Below are 15,853 nucleotides of genomic sequence, written 5' to 3'. Positions count from 1 at the left end.
TTGAACATGTTGGCTGCAGATATTAAGATATAGTATAATAAATTCAGAATAAATAGCAGAATAAATTCAACACTAAACACATGGTTTGGTAAATCATATTTTTATTGTCTTTACATTTTTTCCTCACAAATTAAAAGCTAAAAGAACATAAGAGGAATGTCATTATTGTGGGATTCTTAAATGGTTTATAGAGAATAAAAAAAAAATCATTTATAAATGTTTAATAAAGACATTGCATATTTTGTTATTAAAAATTATTAAGCCATCTATTTACATTCTTACCAATGAGTAGCTAATAAAAAAGAATGCTTTGTAAATGTTTTACAAGTAGTTATTTAAGCATTTACTTACACTTTATAAATGCTTTACTAATGCTTTATAGCCTGCAGTTAATATAAAGTGTTACCAACACCTTTTAATGCAGCAACATGCAGTAGTTTGAAAAGTAGTTAGTTCAAAATATGCACTGGGTGGAAAAATTAATACTAAATGCAATAAACCTAATTCTAATTTGTCACATAAGTAAAATAAAACATAATAAATACCAAAAATGTCAAATAAAACCAAATACAGGATGATAAAATTGAATTTGACTTAAATATTTTAATGGTTCAAATAGGAGCATTTCCATGTAAAAAGGGATTTTTGGTGGCCATCATGAATACTGAGTCCCTTCGGCTGCTCCCTTGTTTGCACTCAGGGTCGCCACAGCAAATCCAAGGTGGATCTGCATGTTGAATTGGCACAGGTTTTACACCAGATGCCCTTTCTGACACAACTCCACATTACATGGAGAACTGTGGCAGGGGTGGGATTTGAACCCGGAACCTTCTGAACTGAAACAAAGCGCATTAACCACTTGGCCACCACCCCTGCCGCCCATCTTAAATATGAATATGCTCAGTAATATCATGACAATCTCTTCCACTCATGTAAACACATGTTGTCACACATTTTAAAAACAATTATACCAAAGGTGAGACTTTGACCAAAAACTGAGCCAATGTAGATTTTTTTTTTAAACTAAAAACACTGGACAAATGGCTGAGACCTTTGCTACCTACACCCGAGTATGTCCGCAAATTTCACTGATTATGCAACAGGCTTTCTTGCCAGAAGATTTGCATTTGAAAAGCATAAAGTTGTAATAATACTAAAAAATAAGCACGAGTGGGGTCACTCATGCTTATTTTTGAAAGTGGCCGTCGTAGTGCAGCAGATAACAGAATATTTAGAGAGGAATTGTTCAAATGGTGATACAAGCACCAAATTTGGCAAAATTCAAGTGGGCCTTCGATTCTTTTCAAAAGAGCAATGTCTAAGGTGGATTTGTGCTGAATTTGGTGCTTGTATCACCACGTGAAGTATTCTTTCAGTTATTTGCTGCACTATCAGACTTTGGCTTGGGAAATGAAATGGAAAACCAAAGCTCAGTTCAAGTTACATGCAAGTTCAAAACCACACCTGCTCCTAATTTCCAACATGCGTGTGATTATGATTATTTCCTGACAAAAGCCCGGACATGTCCAACAGATGGCATTGTTCAGCAGGTGGCAAAACAAAACAAAGCAACACAAAGTTGCTTTTTGGATTCACCAGTTGCATCAAAATTAAGCAAAATTGTTGATTACATAAACACTATGGTAATTCATGGCAAATGAAGCCTTTCCAAAATAGGTCAACATGGCATAAACCTTAACACTTGTGATGATGAATAGTAACAATTCAGTAACAATTATGTAACAGTTCATGTTACATAATTTCTATAATTACTATTTTCTTGAAAGGAAACATGCAAAACATCAGCTGCAGGTTGCCAGGAGACCCACAGGGAAACCTGAGCCTAGATCTGATCTGTTTTACAACCCTTCCCTGCTTCACTCCGACATGCATTTGTCAATGGCCTTGCAACAGGCATTCCCAGTTTCTCTACTCACCTTCACATAAAGCTGTAATTTTTTCAGCACTGTAATGAGTGTCTTGGTGACTTCCCTCACAAGTTTCCTCCCAGTATGGACACTCAGTTTTTGAGAACTGCCTACTTGACACATACTTACCATACAGTACCCTATTGTTTGTATTGCTAAATGACTGTTAGAAATGAAGTCCTGGACATATTCAGTGACTTGGAAATGTTCATGTATCCATCCACTAACTGGATGGTCTTGGTAACTCGAGTACTTCCTTTCATCGGAGTGGTTTTTTTTATTGTTAACACATTTCTGATTGTGTTGGAATTCCCTTTTCTTTATTTTTCTTGATAATGGCCACTCCCCCTTGTGTTGGTTCCACTACATTTGTAGCTCAGAAGACACAACAACAGGTTTGAAAAGATGACTTTGTTAAAAAGTGATCTAAATGAGCTAAACTAACACCCCCATGCAGAGTAGCGAACTCACACACTCTCTTGTTTTCGAGCATATCATCCTGGGACCTGGCTCTTCTGCAGCCTCTTTGCTCTCATTCAATTAAAGGCTGCCAAATTGATTTTGATAACAATTTTCAATTAAGACTCTGCATAAATTACTGCTTTAAGTGACACACGTACATCTCTCACACCGGAGATGCGATTACTCCGGGAGAATTCGTGCGTGTGTCTGTGTGAATATAAGCACCCTGAGTGTATTCTAGGCAGTACAGAGCCTTTTGATTATATTTTTCTTGTTTCATTTCTTACCGGTGTTGAAAAGAAAAAGCAAGTGAGTAGAGATAAGTTTCTTCCTGTTAAAAGGGAGTTTTTCCTTCCCACTGTCACCAAGTGCTTGCTCACAGGGGGTCGTTTTGACCGTTGGGGTTTTTTTACGTAATTATTGTATGGCCTTGCCTTACAATATAAAGCGCCTTGGGGCAACTATTTGTTGTGATTTGGCGCTATATAAATAAAATTGATTGATTGATTGATTGAGATAAGTGTGACAAGACTCACAATCATACACACTCCCTTCTTTGTAGTAGCCACTTCAGATATATACGGCACTTACAAACAACTTTTTATTAATAATACATATATGTCTGCTCAGAAAATTTAAGCTTGTGGCTTTTATTGGGTTAAAAAGCTGTTGCTGTTTGGTGAGGGTGACTCTTTGTGATAAGAGTTGGAATATCAATATACTTACCGACATTCAGTTCTACCATTGAGACCAGAGATTGCTGAAAATTGATTCCACAGATATAACTTTTGACAAATGATGGCCAGTCTTTGGGGCTGGTCCTGCTCCTGACCATTTCTGGGTAAATCCAACTCGAATTCTGCCATTGGGAGCAGGCAGAGTTGGAGCCTACCCCCGCATCAGAATCAGACAGGGACCAACTGGTGGCGATGGGGTGGAGGATGAGGAGGAGGTGTGGCCAGTGACCCAGCGGCAGACAGTGACCAACAGGATGGGGGGTGGGGGGTGGAGGAGGCAAAACTCAGGTCAGCAACAGGTACCAACATCAGGCAGTGGAGTGGAGGAGTGGAGTCCTGGACAGTGACTGCAAGAAGCAGAGGAACAGAGTCAGAATTGACATCATTAAATAGCTTTCACATTTCCCATAAGTTGAAGATTAAATTGTGGACCAGCTGCTTCTGTTACTGATTGGCAGATGTGATTGAAAGCTTGAAACCTGAGTCTTCAGGGAAGGATGTGCTATGCTAATTTCCTGTGTGTGCTTCACACTGCCTGCCTTGGTTGTCACAATCCAACCCCTTATCCATGCTGTGTCACCCGGGGGTGTGGATCAAGTAGGGTATTGCCTGTTGAGGTGAAATGCAGTGGGAAACTTGTGTGCTCCGTGGCCTCTATGGTAAACATGAAGGCCAAACAGGAACCCTACACACTAGGTGTCTAACAAGGCTCTGGTGAAACAAGAAGTCCCCAGTGGCAGAGCAGGTGTTGTAGGTCATGGCTTGGAACCCAACAGCTATAAAGATGGATGAAGGCTGCAGCAGGTTCTCAGATTCCAATCGCCTGGATTTTCCCAGCCATTGGTCCAGGCTAAGGATCTGTCAAGGACCGTGTGCTTGTCAATGTGCAATGAAATTCTGTCCTTAAACAAACCCATCCACAGGCATCTCTAGCTTGACCCTGGATGTAGAATTGCACCCTCCCTTCCAGGAGTCGACCAAGAGACACTGAAGGATTGACACAATCTGTCATTATCCTTGGACAAGACACTTTATCTGCATTGCAACAGTCCATCCGGCTGTAAATGGGTACCAGCCTTGGCTGGGGAAGTAACCTGTAATGGACTGGCATCCTGTCCAGGAGGTGTCATACAGTCTTATCCTTTCACACTCAGGATATCTGGGGATAAGCACCGCCCTGATGGTCCTTCTTCCTTGGCCAACATTCTACCCTTGCACCAACTTTCATGAAAACAAAACCATGACCTTCTTGGTGGAAGTAATCAGGTGTAGCTAACAGAGTGGCCTCACTGCACAACTGAAAAGCATATATGTGCTTCTGCTGTAGTTTATATGAATGAATGAATTTATTTGGCGCGCAGACTCAACAATAAAAAACAATAAAATAAAATAACCAAGACAGTTCAACAGTGACAATGTGAAAGGGTGTGCCCCCCACCCCTTTATATATACATACAGACGCATATGTGCAAACTTCCAATAGCAAATGCCAGCACAGACAGTATAAATTAATCACTAAAAAAAAAAAGAAAACACAGCACACAATCCCTCAAAAACAATATATGGATTTCCCATGACAAACATGGACAGTTTCTGTTTCGGAACATGTCTTTTTCTGATGTCCTGCCACTCAACAACTCAGACAGCCTTCTGGGCAGAGGGCATTGGACGCAAATGGCAACAATAAAATCTATCTGTTGCTATCCTGAATAATCACACTGGGTTTGTTACTGACGGATATGAACGCTATGCTCCATATCTTGACACGTGTCACATCAGACACACAGGAAATGCACAGTCGGATCACCTCATGATAGCGCACCCCTCCACATGTCCACCCTCTCCACTTCTGGTCTGGCGCATCATCTTCCAGAGTTGTCTGTCAGCCGCGTTTTGAAGCCTGCGGCGCATTCTTATAATTACGCTGTCACCACTTCTGTCTTCAGCGTTCAGTCACAAAATGAAAACTCTCACGTTCGTCGCTCCATCTGGCCTTCCTCCTGCTCCCAAACTCTCCGGTTCTCAGAAGGACTAATTTTGTTGCTGTCTTCCATCGTGAAGATGAAAAGGGGGAGAAGTGCAGCATGGCAATGAGGATGAAAGAGGACGGCAGAAAAGCAGAGTAGTGGGAGGAGAAGGAGGCTGATAAATATAGATGTTATGTTCCCCACATAATCACTAAATATGCTGCTTATAGGGAATAATTCTAGGGTTTGGAAATTTATGATAATTAAATGCAGCAGCATATTATGAGTCATGTGGGACTGTAATAAGTGTGTGAATGTGTGCACATGTATGCGTTGGAGCATCGAGCTGGAGGCTGTGAAGCCGTTATGATTCACCATGCTATGGAATTTACATGCTTATTTTCATTTTGATTAACACGGGATCAACAAGAAAATCAATTATTTCATAGATGAGTCAGGAAAAAAGGGGGGAGTCGGAGAACAAATTAAATTTTCTGTACAAATGCAGCGCCTCTCGTGTGAGTACAGTTCTAAAAGAGCGCCGCCACATCAAGAAACGCATTACTGCCGTCTGTCAATTCAGAGAATTGATGGTAAGTATGTACAGTAAGTCTGCAGCGGGACTGATGCCAAACACAAACACAAGCTAGAAGAGCATGTTGTGCATAATTAGGGCTCTCCAATTGGTTCAGAATGCTGCAGCCAGACTTTTAATACTTCGACCATATTACACCCATTTTGGTGTCTCTTCACTGGCTTCCTGTCCAAGTGAGATCAGATTTTAAGGTTCTGTTACTAGTTTATAAAATTATTCATGGACTGGCACCTCCCTACCTAGCTGACCTAATTAAACCTTACGTACCTGCCCGGGCTTTACGTTCTCAGGGTGCAGGACTACTTTGTGTCCCTAAGGTGAATAAGAAGTCTGCGGGTCACGGAGCTTTCTCTTATCGTGCCCCTGTTCTGTGGAATGATCTCTCTGCGTCAATAAAACAGTCAGATTCTGTGGAGACTTTCAAGTCCAGACTTAAGACTCACTTATTTTCCCTTTCATATGGCTAGCATACTGGTATAGTTTTCTTACGCTTTTTACTCTTTTAATTAATTTTATTAGTAAATGGAACGGGCCGCGGCCTCAACTTTACCTAAATTCTGGGTCTTTTAGTGAAGCTCAGTGCTAGCGGCCGGCAATCACCTTTGTATTTCTTCTGTTTTTCTTGTTGTTTAATGCTGGTAAATTATACAGTATTTCTTGTCTTTCTGATGCCTGATTCTGTTTTTTCTCTCTGTTTAAGGTGCAGCTCCATCCAGAGATGGGAGCTGTATTTGTGCTGGAGACCCTCCTGCCCTGTGCACCAGCAGCATTTCCTGTATATTTGTTTTGTGAATTGTTCTGTAATTTATGTTTGTAGCATGGCTTAAACAGAGGGTCACCCCTTTGAGTCTGGTCTGCTTGAGGTTTCTTCCTCAGAGGGAGTTTTTCCTTACCACTGTTGCTCTCTGGGTTAGTAAGGTTAGACCTTACTTGTGTGGAGCGCCTTGAGGCAACCTTGTTGTGATTTGGAGCTATATAAAGGAAATAAATTGAAATTGAAAAAAATAATTCTGCTGGGGTAATTAGGGAATAACCGTGTTGTGTCTGATGATTTGCGAATGTTCATGCTATTATACGGTCACAAATTGAGTAAAAAGGAGTTTTACCAGCGACGCATTAGCTGAGCCGGTAAAACAGATATTTGCAACCGTACAACCAACATGAACATCTGCAAATCATCAGGCACAAGGGGGTTATTCTCATTCTAATCCAGTTCCATCGTTTGGATGGTTTATTTTTCTGTAGGTAATTCGGTTGGTGAGGCTTACTGTGATGCAGCGTCACTCGAACAGCGGTCAGGGTGCGGAGTAATCCATGAAATGTGCAAATCCATCAAATCCGTCAAATGTGATACGGTAATTCTGTATCAGAGTCCACACCAATACTTTCATACAGTAGCTTAAATTCACCCATTGTGGCGGCAGTACACGACTTTCTCTCGCTCTCAGCTAACAGCGCTAACAGCTAGCAGGCCGGTGTTCTGTCGAATTGGTCGTCTTGTCGCATAAAGCAACAATTCTGCATCCCGACAATATTGCACATGCGTGCGCATGCGCAGTTGCGCGGTGGGCTGGCCTCTCGACAGGAATGACATCTCAGAACACCGGTCAGATCGCGGAGCAATACATCCAAATGTGAAATGGTTGAATGTTTTGCCTCCGTTACACTGATATTATAAGGTCTGAAATCTCACACAATTAACCAATCAGAGTTGTGGAAAATGTAATTGGATTAGAATAAGGCTTATTACCTCTGCCACCAGAAAGTGGAGGGACTCCATTAGATCTTTATGATGTCATAAGGTTAGGCCTGGGAGCATACACTGGTGCAATCACTGTATTCAACACACCTTGGAGCCACCTTGGGTCATGGATGGCAATCACCCAGGCAGACAATCAGACTATCCCCAACTCCCAAAAGTAACAATCTCCAAACTGTTCCATTGGCCTTTTCCAGCTGCTGGAGTCCTAAACCCTGAGGCACTGATGTGCTGGATCATGCCCAGAGAAACATGTGACAATGCCAGAGTGTTGCAGCTGATGCAACAGTACAAGTGGTGCTCCTCATCTGAGTCTCTCCAAGAAAATCCTCATTTGACATAGTTGTTCCAGTGGTTCAAAGGATCCTCCTCCAGTTGTTTCTTTAGATCAGGCTTTAGCCCCAACTTCAGTCACAGTTTAGGACATAATGTACTGCAACAAAGTCAAAGAACAAATAAGTCCTGTATAGGACCTGAGGCCCACTGGAGGTGGTGCTTATCTCTGGATTTGTAGTGTGACGCGGATGAGAGTCTGACCCTCTCTGGATGAGATGCCAGTCTGATTATGGTTACTTCCACAGCCAAGCCTGGTACCCATGTTTACAGCTAGATGGACCCGGACAAGGCAAGTGAAGTGTTTTGTCCAAGGACACAGACAGGTAGCATGAGCAGGACATGAACCCAGGTCTGCATATGGCAGACCAACACCTTACCCGCTGAGCTACCTGTTCAACATCATGTCTACATTATGACAGAAAAACATAATTTGCATACTTCCTTCATTATTCAGGTCTTTAAGGTTTTTGAGACTTGCATGAGACTTGACTTCGATGCTAACCAGAGACCCGAACTGATGACTTGATGTCCTTCTTATTAGTTCTCTTTTTAGGAGACTTTAGTACCCCTGTAATGATTCACAGTGCGACAGTTTGGCCATGTGGCATGCACAGGTGCATCAGTGTTGAAGACCCCAACGACTGGAGAAAACCAAGGGAATGTCCATATTTCACCTGGCTGGGAAGATCGCTACTTTTTGAGCAGTGGGAATGGACCGATTGTCCCAGAACCATAAGTGATGGTATCACAAAGAAGTCATTGTGTAAGGAAAGGGTGATGCACTCAGTGTCCCTTCTTACACGATGATGTGGCACCAGTCAACAAAGAGCAGCCCCAAATGTTCTGCTCCCAACCCAAACATTTTGTTCTTTCAAGAGATGGCAGGCTGTGGACAGGCCTGATGAAATAATGCTTCAAGTGTGTCCTGAAGCTACCTCAGGCTCTCCTCATTCATCAATCGCTGCAGAATAGCAGAAACTGATGATCCACTTTGAGGAGCGAGTTGTTGAGGAAGTGAGGAAGAACTGGCACCTGCACGCACTTCTTCTATTTTTGGCTGAGCTACAGGATGGCGTCGCCATACATCATCGCCAAGCACCCTGAACCTGTGCGCTCTATGTGCACAAACCCGAAACCCATGAATTTCCAGGTGTGTGGATGGAATCAGCTGCCACCATGTCTCCATGAAGAATGAGCCGGTTTAAATATTCCAGTTTGCAGGTAGCTTGACGTGCGTAGTCCGCTTTTAATTTTCAGACACTGATGAATAACAGCTGCAAGCAAAACAGTTGGGAAGCTCTCTTTCTTTCCCTCCTTGCTCTCAGTCACTTCACATCTGCGGTGAAAAATCACCATCTGGGTGTAGGTCCAGAAAACGGCAGCTAGCCTGTTGCGCGTGGTTAGGTCTTTCACTTTCATTAAACAGTGGTCTGCAGGTGTTGAAGACTCCTCGGAGCCCCCCACACACACCATTAAATCAGCCTCCTGACAACCAGCACTGAGCTGAACTCATAAGCATTTTGTGATTTTGTGCCAACGAGCTCCACTGGAAACCTGACAGAAGGAGAAAGGAGAAGAAGCAAAGCCAGAGAGACTACAAAGCAATAAGATGTGGAGCTGAAAAGGAGGGAGAGCAACAGTAAGAGATGGAAAGATGTATTTTTATCCGGCGAGAGGCGGCGTGGGATAATTTCTGAAGAGCTGAAGTTAGAACAAAGCATGCAGATGCAATAGTCTTCCAGCTCCCTGCCTCTGGTGTTTATGGAGGGAGCTCAGGTTTGTTGGCGAGGGCCAGTGTCACTGTGTGTGTGTCGGTGTAAATGCTGATTTGTGCTTCCTTATTGCCTGCAACATTCTGTACGCTCTCTACAACCTATCATACAACTTTCCACGACCCACCAGACAGGTTGGTGCAATCGTGAGGATGAAGAACACCTGTGCCCCCTTTTTTCTCTCCTGCAGTTCTCCACTCCGCGTCCCTGCCACAGGTTTTCCTTGATTTGAGATGCAAACCTTCATGTTTGTGTTTAATGGTTCCAGCTTGGGCAATGACCTGATATTTGGTTGTTTCCTGTGAATTTCTAGACATGCATGTGTTTGTCTGAATCTGGCGTTCCCAGAGCTTTGAAAAGCAGCGGCACAAACAATGTAAGAGGCAGTTTGTGAATAAACAGAGAAACATAAAGAAATGACTCCATCCCCTGCAGATTAACATGATATCTCAAAAACAACTATCTCAAAAACTGCACCGTGCTCACAGAGCACAAACCTCTGCCAACGCTAGTTTCCAATTCCACAAATTTTTACCTTGATAAAAATGTTCAAGGTCAACATCCTGTTAGAAGTGGCTTTTCATAAGCTAAAATATAATACAAAATATAGATCAAAAGGGCTTGTCAATGTTAAAATCAAATATCCGCTAAATCCGCAATACCGATTAAATGTGAATCAAACTTAGTCTATTCATTAAGAGTGCCAGTTTGCACCTCATTGTCACAAATGAGAGTGATTGAGGCAATTTTGATTGAGATATAATTAAAAATGTACACTAAATGGGCTTTTCAATATTAAATTCCAATGTCCTCAAAATTCACAATCTGTACAGATCTGGATCAAACTTTGTCAGGTGATACTGAGTGCCAGTCTGCACCTCACTTCCAAATATGAGAGTGATTGGAGCATGTTTGATTATGATATAATGTAAAATATACATTAAATGGGGTTTTCAATGTTAAATTTAAATGGCCAAAAAAATCTGTATTATTGATCAGATCCAAATCAATCATTGCCAATCAATAAAGGATATCAGCCTACATAATGATCTCAAATATGAAAGAGTTTTGGTCTTTTTTGACAGTTAGGAATTTTTGAATATTCAGTCAATGATAAAGATGGGGATTTTCCCAGTTTTCCTGACTTTGATTCTTGATCTATGACCTTGAAAACTGAATCAGTTCTTGGCTACCAGGATATGAATCTTAAGTAAGAATTTCATCAAAATATATGAAACATTGTGGGCTCCAGGCTGGTCACAGAAACAAACATGCCTTGTGGGTTTTCAACCTAAAAGGACACATAATGAGGATAAACTACCTACAATTAGGTGACATTTGTTGCTTGATCAATCATAAAAGCAACTTTGTTTTTGCTTTTGTAATAATGGAGCATTTTGGCAGAACCTGCATTAATGGTAAATGCCCACCAGGTGGAAGTGTTGCTCCATTTCAAGAACCTTGAGTATAGGCTGCTGTAGGACACCACCATTGATGACCAGACGATGACCAGCATGCTGCTTATATTATCAAATACCACCGATCTGTGTGCCTGAAAAGCACAACCTGGACTGTGGATAACAGAGTGACTGATCATCTGTTGGAGTTCTGTTAAATCAGGCCAATTGAAAGACTTTTCCTTAAACTGCAGTTATAGTTTGTGATTAACCTTAAGCTTTCCTTTTGTCTCTTTCTTCCTGTCCCTTTTGTCTTCTCTCCTCGTTGCATGCTCTTTTTTTCCATTTCCCTTTTAGGGGCGGATGTGATCAACTTTGATGGCCAGGGTGTAATCTCATATCGTTTCAAGGTACAGGATTTACAACTCCACAGTAATATTCTGTGACATGTTATTTTACAATCAGAAGAAATTATGCCACGCTATGGAAAAATTTAAACATATTAAGGTCCTTCAAGAACATGTAGTGAGGAGGATCACAAGTGTTACTGAAATAATTAATAACAGCCAATTTTAGCTAATTATGCAATAAAAATAGACATTGATGAATTTGCTGCCAATTGGATTTATTAATTAGGAAATAAATGGACTGAATTATATAGGAATTAATTTGGTTGACATTATAATGGCCAATAAAAAGGGTTAAATAAAAAGTAATCAAATAATAACGCAATAAATACTTCAAATTACAAAGTAATGTACATAAATGTTGAATTCAACTAAAACTCTTCATTTGTAATTTGTACTATTTATTGATAAGTAACATCTAATTTGGAAATTCTTTTTAGAATTCCTTATTTTATTGTGCATTAAAATTTCAAACTATTAATTACTTTATATTTTAGTCTATTTATAGATTTAGTAATTTGATTGCCCAAAACGTATTTATTCTATATTTATTGTGCAATTAGTTATTGATTGTATTACTTATTATTTAGTTCTGTTGTTTATAGTAGTGTAGCAGTCCCAGTGGGACTGGTCTGCTTTCTTTGAGGTGAAAAAGCAAAGTAAACCATTCGATTTGAAAAGATCAGTTGATTTTTTTTTTTTTTTATTATTGTTATTATTATTTCATGCAGGCATGTTTGGGGGGTTTCTTTGTACATGTAACAGCTGATTGTTCAGTCTGGACAAACCAGACGACTGCAGTACACCAGCATGGACTTTACAAACCAGATGTTTTTTTTTTCAGGTGAAGAAGATGAAGATCATTAAGGATGTGATCGCGCTGAGATTCAAGACGTCGGACAGCGAGGGAGTCATTCTCCACGGAGAGGGTCAGCAGGGAGACTACATCACCCTGGAGCTCCGCAAGGCCAAACTGCTACTGCAGATCAATCTGGGTGGGCGTGGTTCCCTTTTACATATATATAACATGGATGTTTCTGTGCATTGAGATCATATTAATATCCAAGTGATAAACTTCAAGTTGAGCTGTCGTAGCTTTGATTGTGAGTGTGACAGGATCAGTCTAATACATGATGCTGCAGCTGTCTCTGCAGCATTCAGGTGTCATTCTAACCCCTTTATAACCAAAATGTGTGCATCAGCTGTCAGGGGTAAAAATAAGCGTTGTTAACATCTGTCAAAGAAACTGTGATGATGTTATTATAATAAAGATAAAGTGTTATCACAGCGACTTAACCTCGACTGTGTGAATAACAGCCACCACATGTGCAGAGCATCAGTCACCGGCAGCCAGATGTGTTGCTGACAGAACAAAGACAACCTTTAGAGATGCTTCGCCTTGACTCACAAGCAACAACTGACAGTGATGCAAGGATCCCAAACCCGGTGTCTGTTTGCATGACACTAAAACATCAGATCTAAACAAATCCTGAGTCCTGTAACTCTTCCCGGGGGATCCCGAGGTGTTGCCAAACCAGGTGGGAAACATAATCCTTCCAGCAAGTCATGAGTCCTCCTGAGGGAGTTCGACCAGGGGGCATCTTCACCGGATACTTAAACCACCTGAGCTGACTCCTTTTGATGTGAAGAAGCAGCAGCTCTGCTTCGAGTCCCTCCTGGATAGTCGAGCTTCTCACCCTATCCAGGAGTGATGACCGAGGAAACGTCTTTCCACTGCTTGTATGCAAAACCTTATTTTTTTGGTCATTACCCAAAATTCACGCCCACAAGTGAGGTTTATATATATATATATATATATATATATATATATATATATATATATATATATATATATATATATATATATATATATATATATATATATATATAGATATTCCATGCAATGAGAGAGAATTTCTTTCTTGTTTGAGAATACCTGCAGAGCTACAAACTAAAATGGTGTAAAACAAAGTAAAATGTTGAAAATAGAACATTTTCAGGGGTAAAATGGCCCCAGCCTCCCCTACAAAACAAGCCTGCAGCGCGCTGTGCGACAAGCTGCAGGAGCAGCAGGGGAAGTTCTCCCACGTTCCCCTGCTGCAGGAGAACTTAGGAGAACTTTTCTCCTGCAGCAGGAGAACGCAGCTATAGGAAAAGTAATCCAACACACCACAGAACCTTCATGCACTGTCCCATGGAAAGCACGTCATGGGGAACGAAAAACAAAAAACGGTGGATGACTCTTTTCTTACCTACAACAGAGTCCTGGTAGTCATGATTGACATCTTTAAACAGCTTTGACGGGGGCTGATGAATAAATTGTGGACAGGCTGTTTCTAAATCAGAAAAACTGCATCCACAAAAATGTAGAGAAATTATCATTTTTCTGCTAGAAACAGTCACTCCGGCAAGTTTTATCAGTGGAAGGTGCTGTAGAGGACTGGATATCTGCCCGACCTCTGCAAACAGGCATTGCCCAATCAAATTTCTTCTACTTTTATATTGTAGTAACGAGTAACAAAGATGCTTAAGGGAAATATACTGGAATAAAGTTATACATTTTATTGAGGAAATATAGTGGAGTAAAAGTAAAAGTCACCAGAAATGTAAATAACAAATTAAAGTACAAACACGTCAAAATTCTACTTTTACATAGCTAATTATAGGCCAATCTCCAACCTTCCTTTTCTCTCAAAAATTCTTGAAAGAGTAGTTGTAAAACAGCTAACTGATCATCTGCAGAGGAATGGTCTATTTGAAGAGTTTCAGTCAAGTTTTAGAATTCATCATAGTACAGAAACAGCATTAGTGAAGGTTACAAATGATCTTATGGCCTCAGACAGTGGACTCATCTCTGTGCTTGTTCTGTTAGACCTCAGTGCTGCTTTTGATACTGTTGACCATAAAATTTTATTAGAGATTAGAGCATGCCATAGGTATTAAAGACACTGCGCTGCGGTGGTTTGAATCATATTTATCTAATAGATTACAATTTGTTCATGTAAATGGGGAATCTTCTTCACAGACTAAGGTTAATTATGGAGTTCCACAAGGTTCTGTGCTAGGACCAATTTTATTCACTTTATACATGCTTCCCTTAGGCAGTATTATTAGACCGCATTGCTTAAATTTTCATTGTTATGCAGATGATACCCAGCTTTATCTATCCATGAAGCCAGAGGACACACCAATTAGCTAAACTGCAGGATTGTCTTACAGACATAAAGACATGGATGACCTCTAATTTCCTGCTTTTAAACTCAGATAAAACTGAAGTTATTGTACTTGGCCCCACAAATCTTAGAAACATGGTGTCTAATCAGATCCTTACTCTGGATGGCATTACCCTGACCTCTAGTAATACTGTGAGAAATCTTGGAGTCATTTTTGATCAGGATATATCATTCAATGCACATATTAAACAAATATGTAGGACTGCTTTTTTGCATTTGCGCAATATCTCTAAAATTAGAAAGGTCTTGTCTCAGAGTGATGCTGAAAAACTAATTCATGCATTTATTTCCTCTAGGCTGGACTATTGTAATTCATTATTATCAGGTTGTCCTAAAAGTTCCCTGAAAAGCCTTCAGTTAATTCAAAATGCTGCAGCTAGAGTGCTAACAGGGACTAGAAGGAGAGAGCATATCTCACCCATATTGGCCTCTCTTCATTGGCTTCCTGTTAATTCTAGAATTTAAAATTCTTCTTCTTACTTATAAGGTTTTGAATAATCAGGTCCCATCTTATCTTAGGGACCTCATAGTACCATATCACCCCAATAGAACGCTTCGCTCTCAGACTGCAGGCTTACTTGTAGTTCCTAGGGTTTGTAGGAGTAGAATGGGAGGCAGAGCCTTCAGCTTTCAGGCTCCTCTCCTGTGGAACCAGCTCCCAATTCAGATCAGGGAGACAGACACCCTCTCTACTTTTAAGATTAGGCTTAAAACTTTCCTTTTTGCTAAAGCTTATAGTTAGGGCTGGATCAGGTGACCCTGAACCATCCCTTAGTTATGCTGTTATAGACTTAGACTGCTGGGGGGTTCCCATGATGCACTGAGTGTTTCTTTCTCTTTTTGCTCTGTATGCACCACTCTGCATTTAATCATTAGTGATTGATCTCTGCTCCCCTCCACAGCATGACTTTTTCCTGGTTCTCTTCCTCAGCCCCAACCAGTCCCAGCAGAAGACTGCCCCTCCCTGAGCCTGGTTCTGCTGGAGGTTTCTTCCTGTTAAAAGGGAGTTTTTCCTTCCCACTGTTGCCAAGTGCTTGCTCACAGGGGGTCGTTTTGACCGTTGGGGTTTTTCCGTAATTATTGTATGGCCTTGCCTTACAATATAAAGCGCCTTGGGGCAACTGTTTGTTGTGATTTGGCGCTATATAAATAAAATTGATTTGATTTGATTTGTTTGTCTTAAACTCTGCTGCACTCCACTATGAAGCTATATAAGTGGTCATGCAACAAAATTTGCACAATGCACAGTTTCTCATGCAT

At 40.9% G+C, this 15,853-nt stretch overlaps 1 protein-coding gene across 1 annotated transcript in view; it reads left to right on the top strand.

Moving 5' to 3' along the window:
* The window catches only part of cntnap2a (contactin associated protein 2a), a 1,233,088-nt gene that overhangs the window by 611,359 nt on the left and 605,876 nt on the right, over positions 1–15,853 (top strand). The window contains 2 exon segments of the mRNA XM_034162408.1: positions 11,311–11,363; positions 12,205–12,355. Of these exon segments, the coding sequence (XP_034018299.1) occupies positions 11,311–11,363; positions 12,205–12,355 (204 nt within the window).

The sequence above is a fragment of the Thalassophryne amazonica genome, chromosome 1 (genome assembly GCF_902500255.1).
Source record: "Thalassophryne amazonica chromosome 1, fThaAma1.1, whole genome shotgun sequence".
NCBI classification, from domain to species: Eukaryota; Metazoa; Chordata; class Actinopteri; order Batrachoidiformes; family Batrachoididae; genus Thalassophryne; species Thalassophryne amazonica.
The sequence above is the reverse complement of the archived record's forward strand: the minus strand, read 5'-3'. Positions and strand labels throughout refer to the sequence as shown.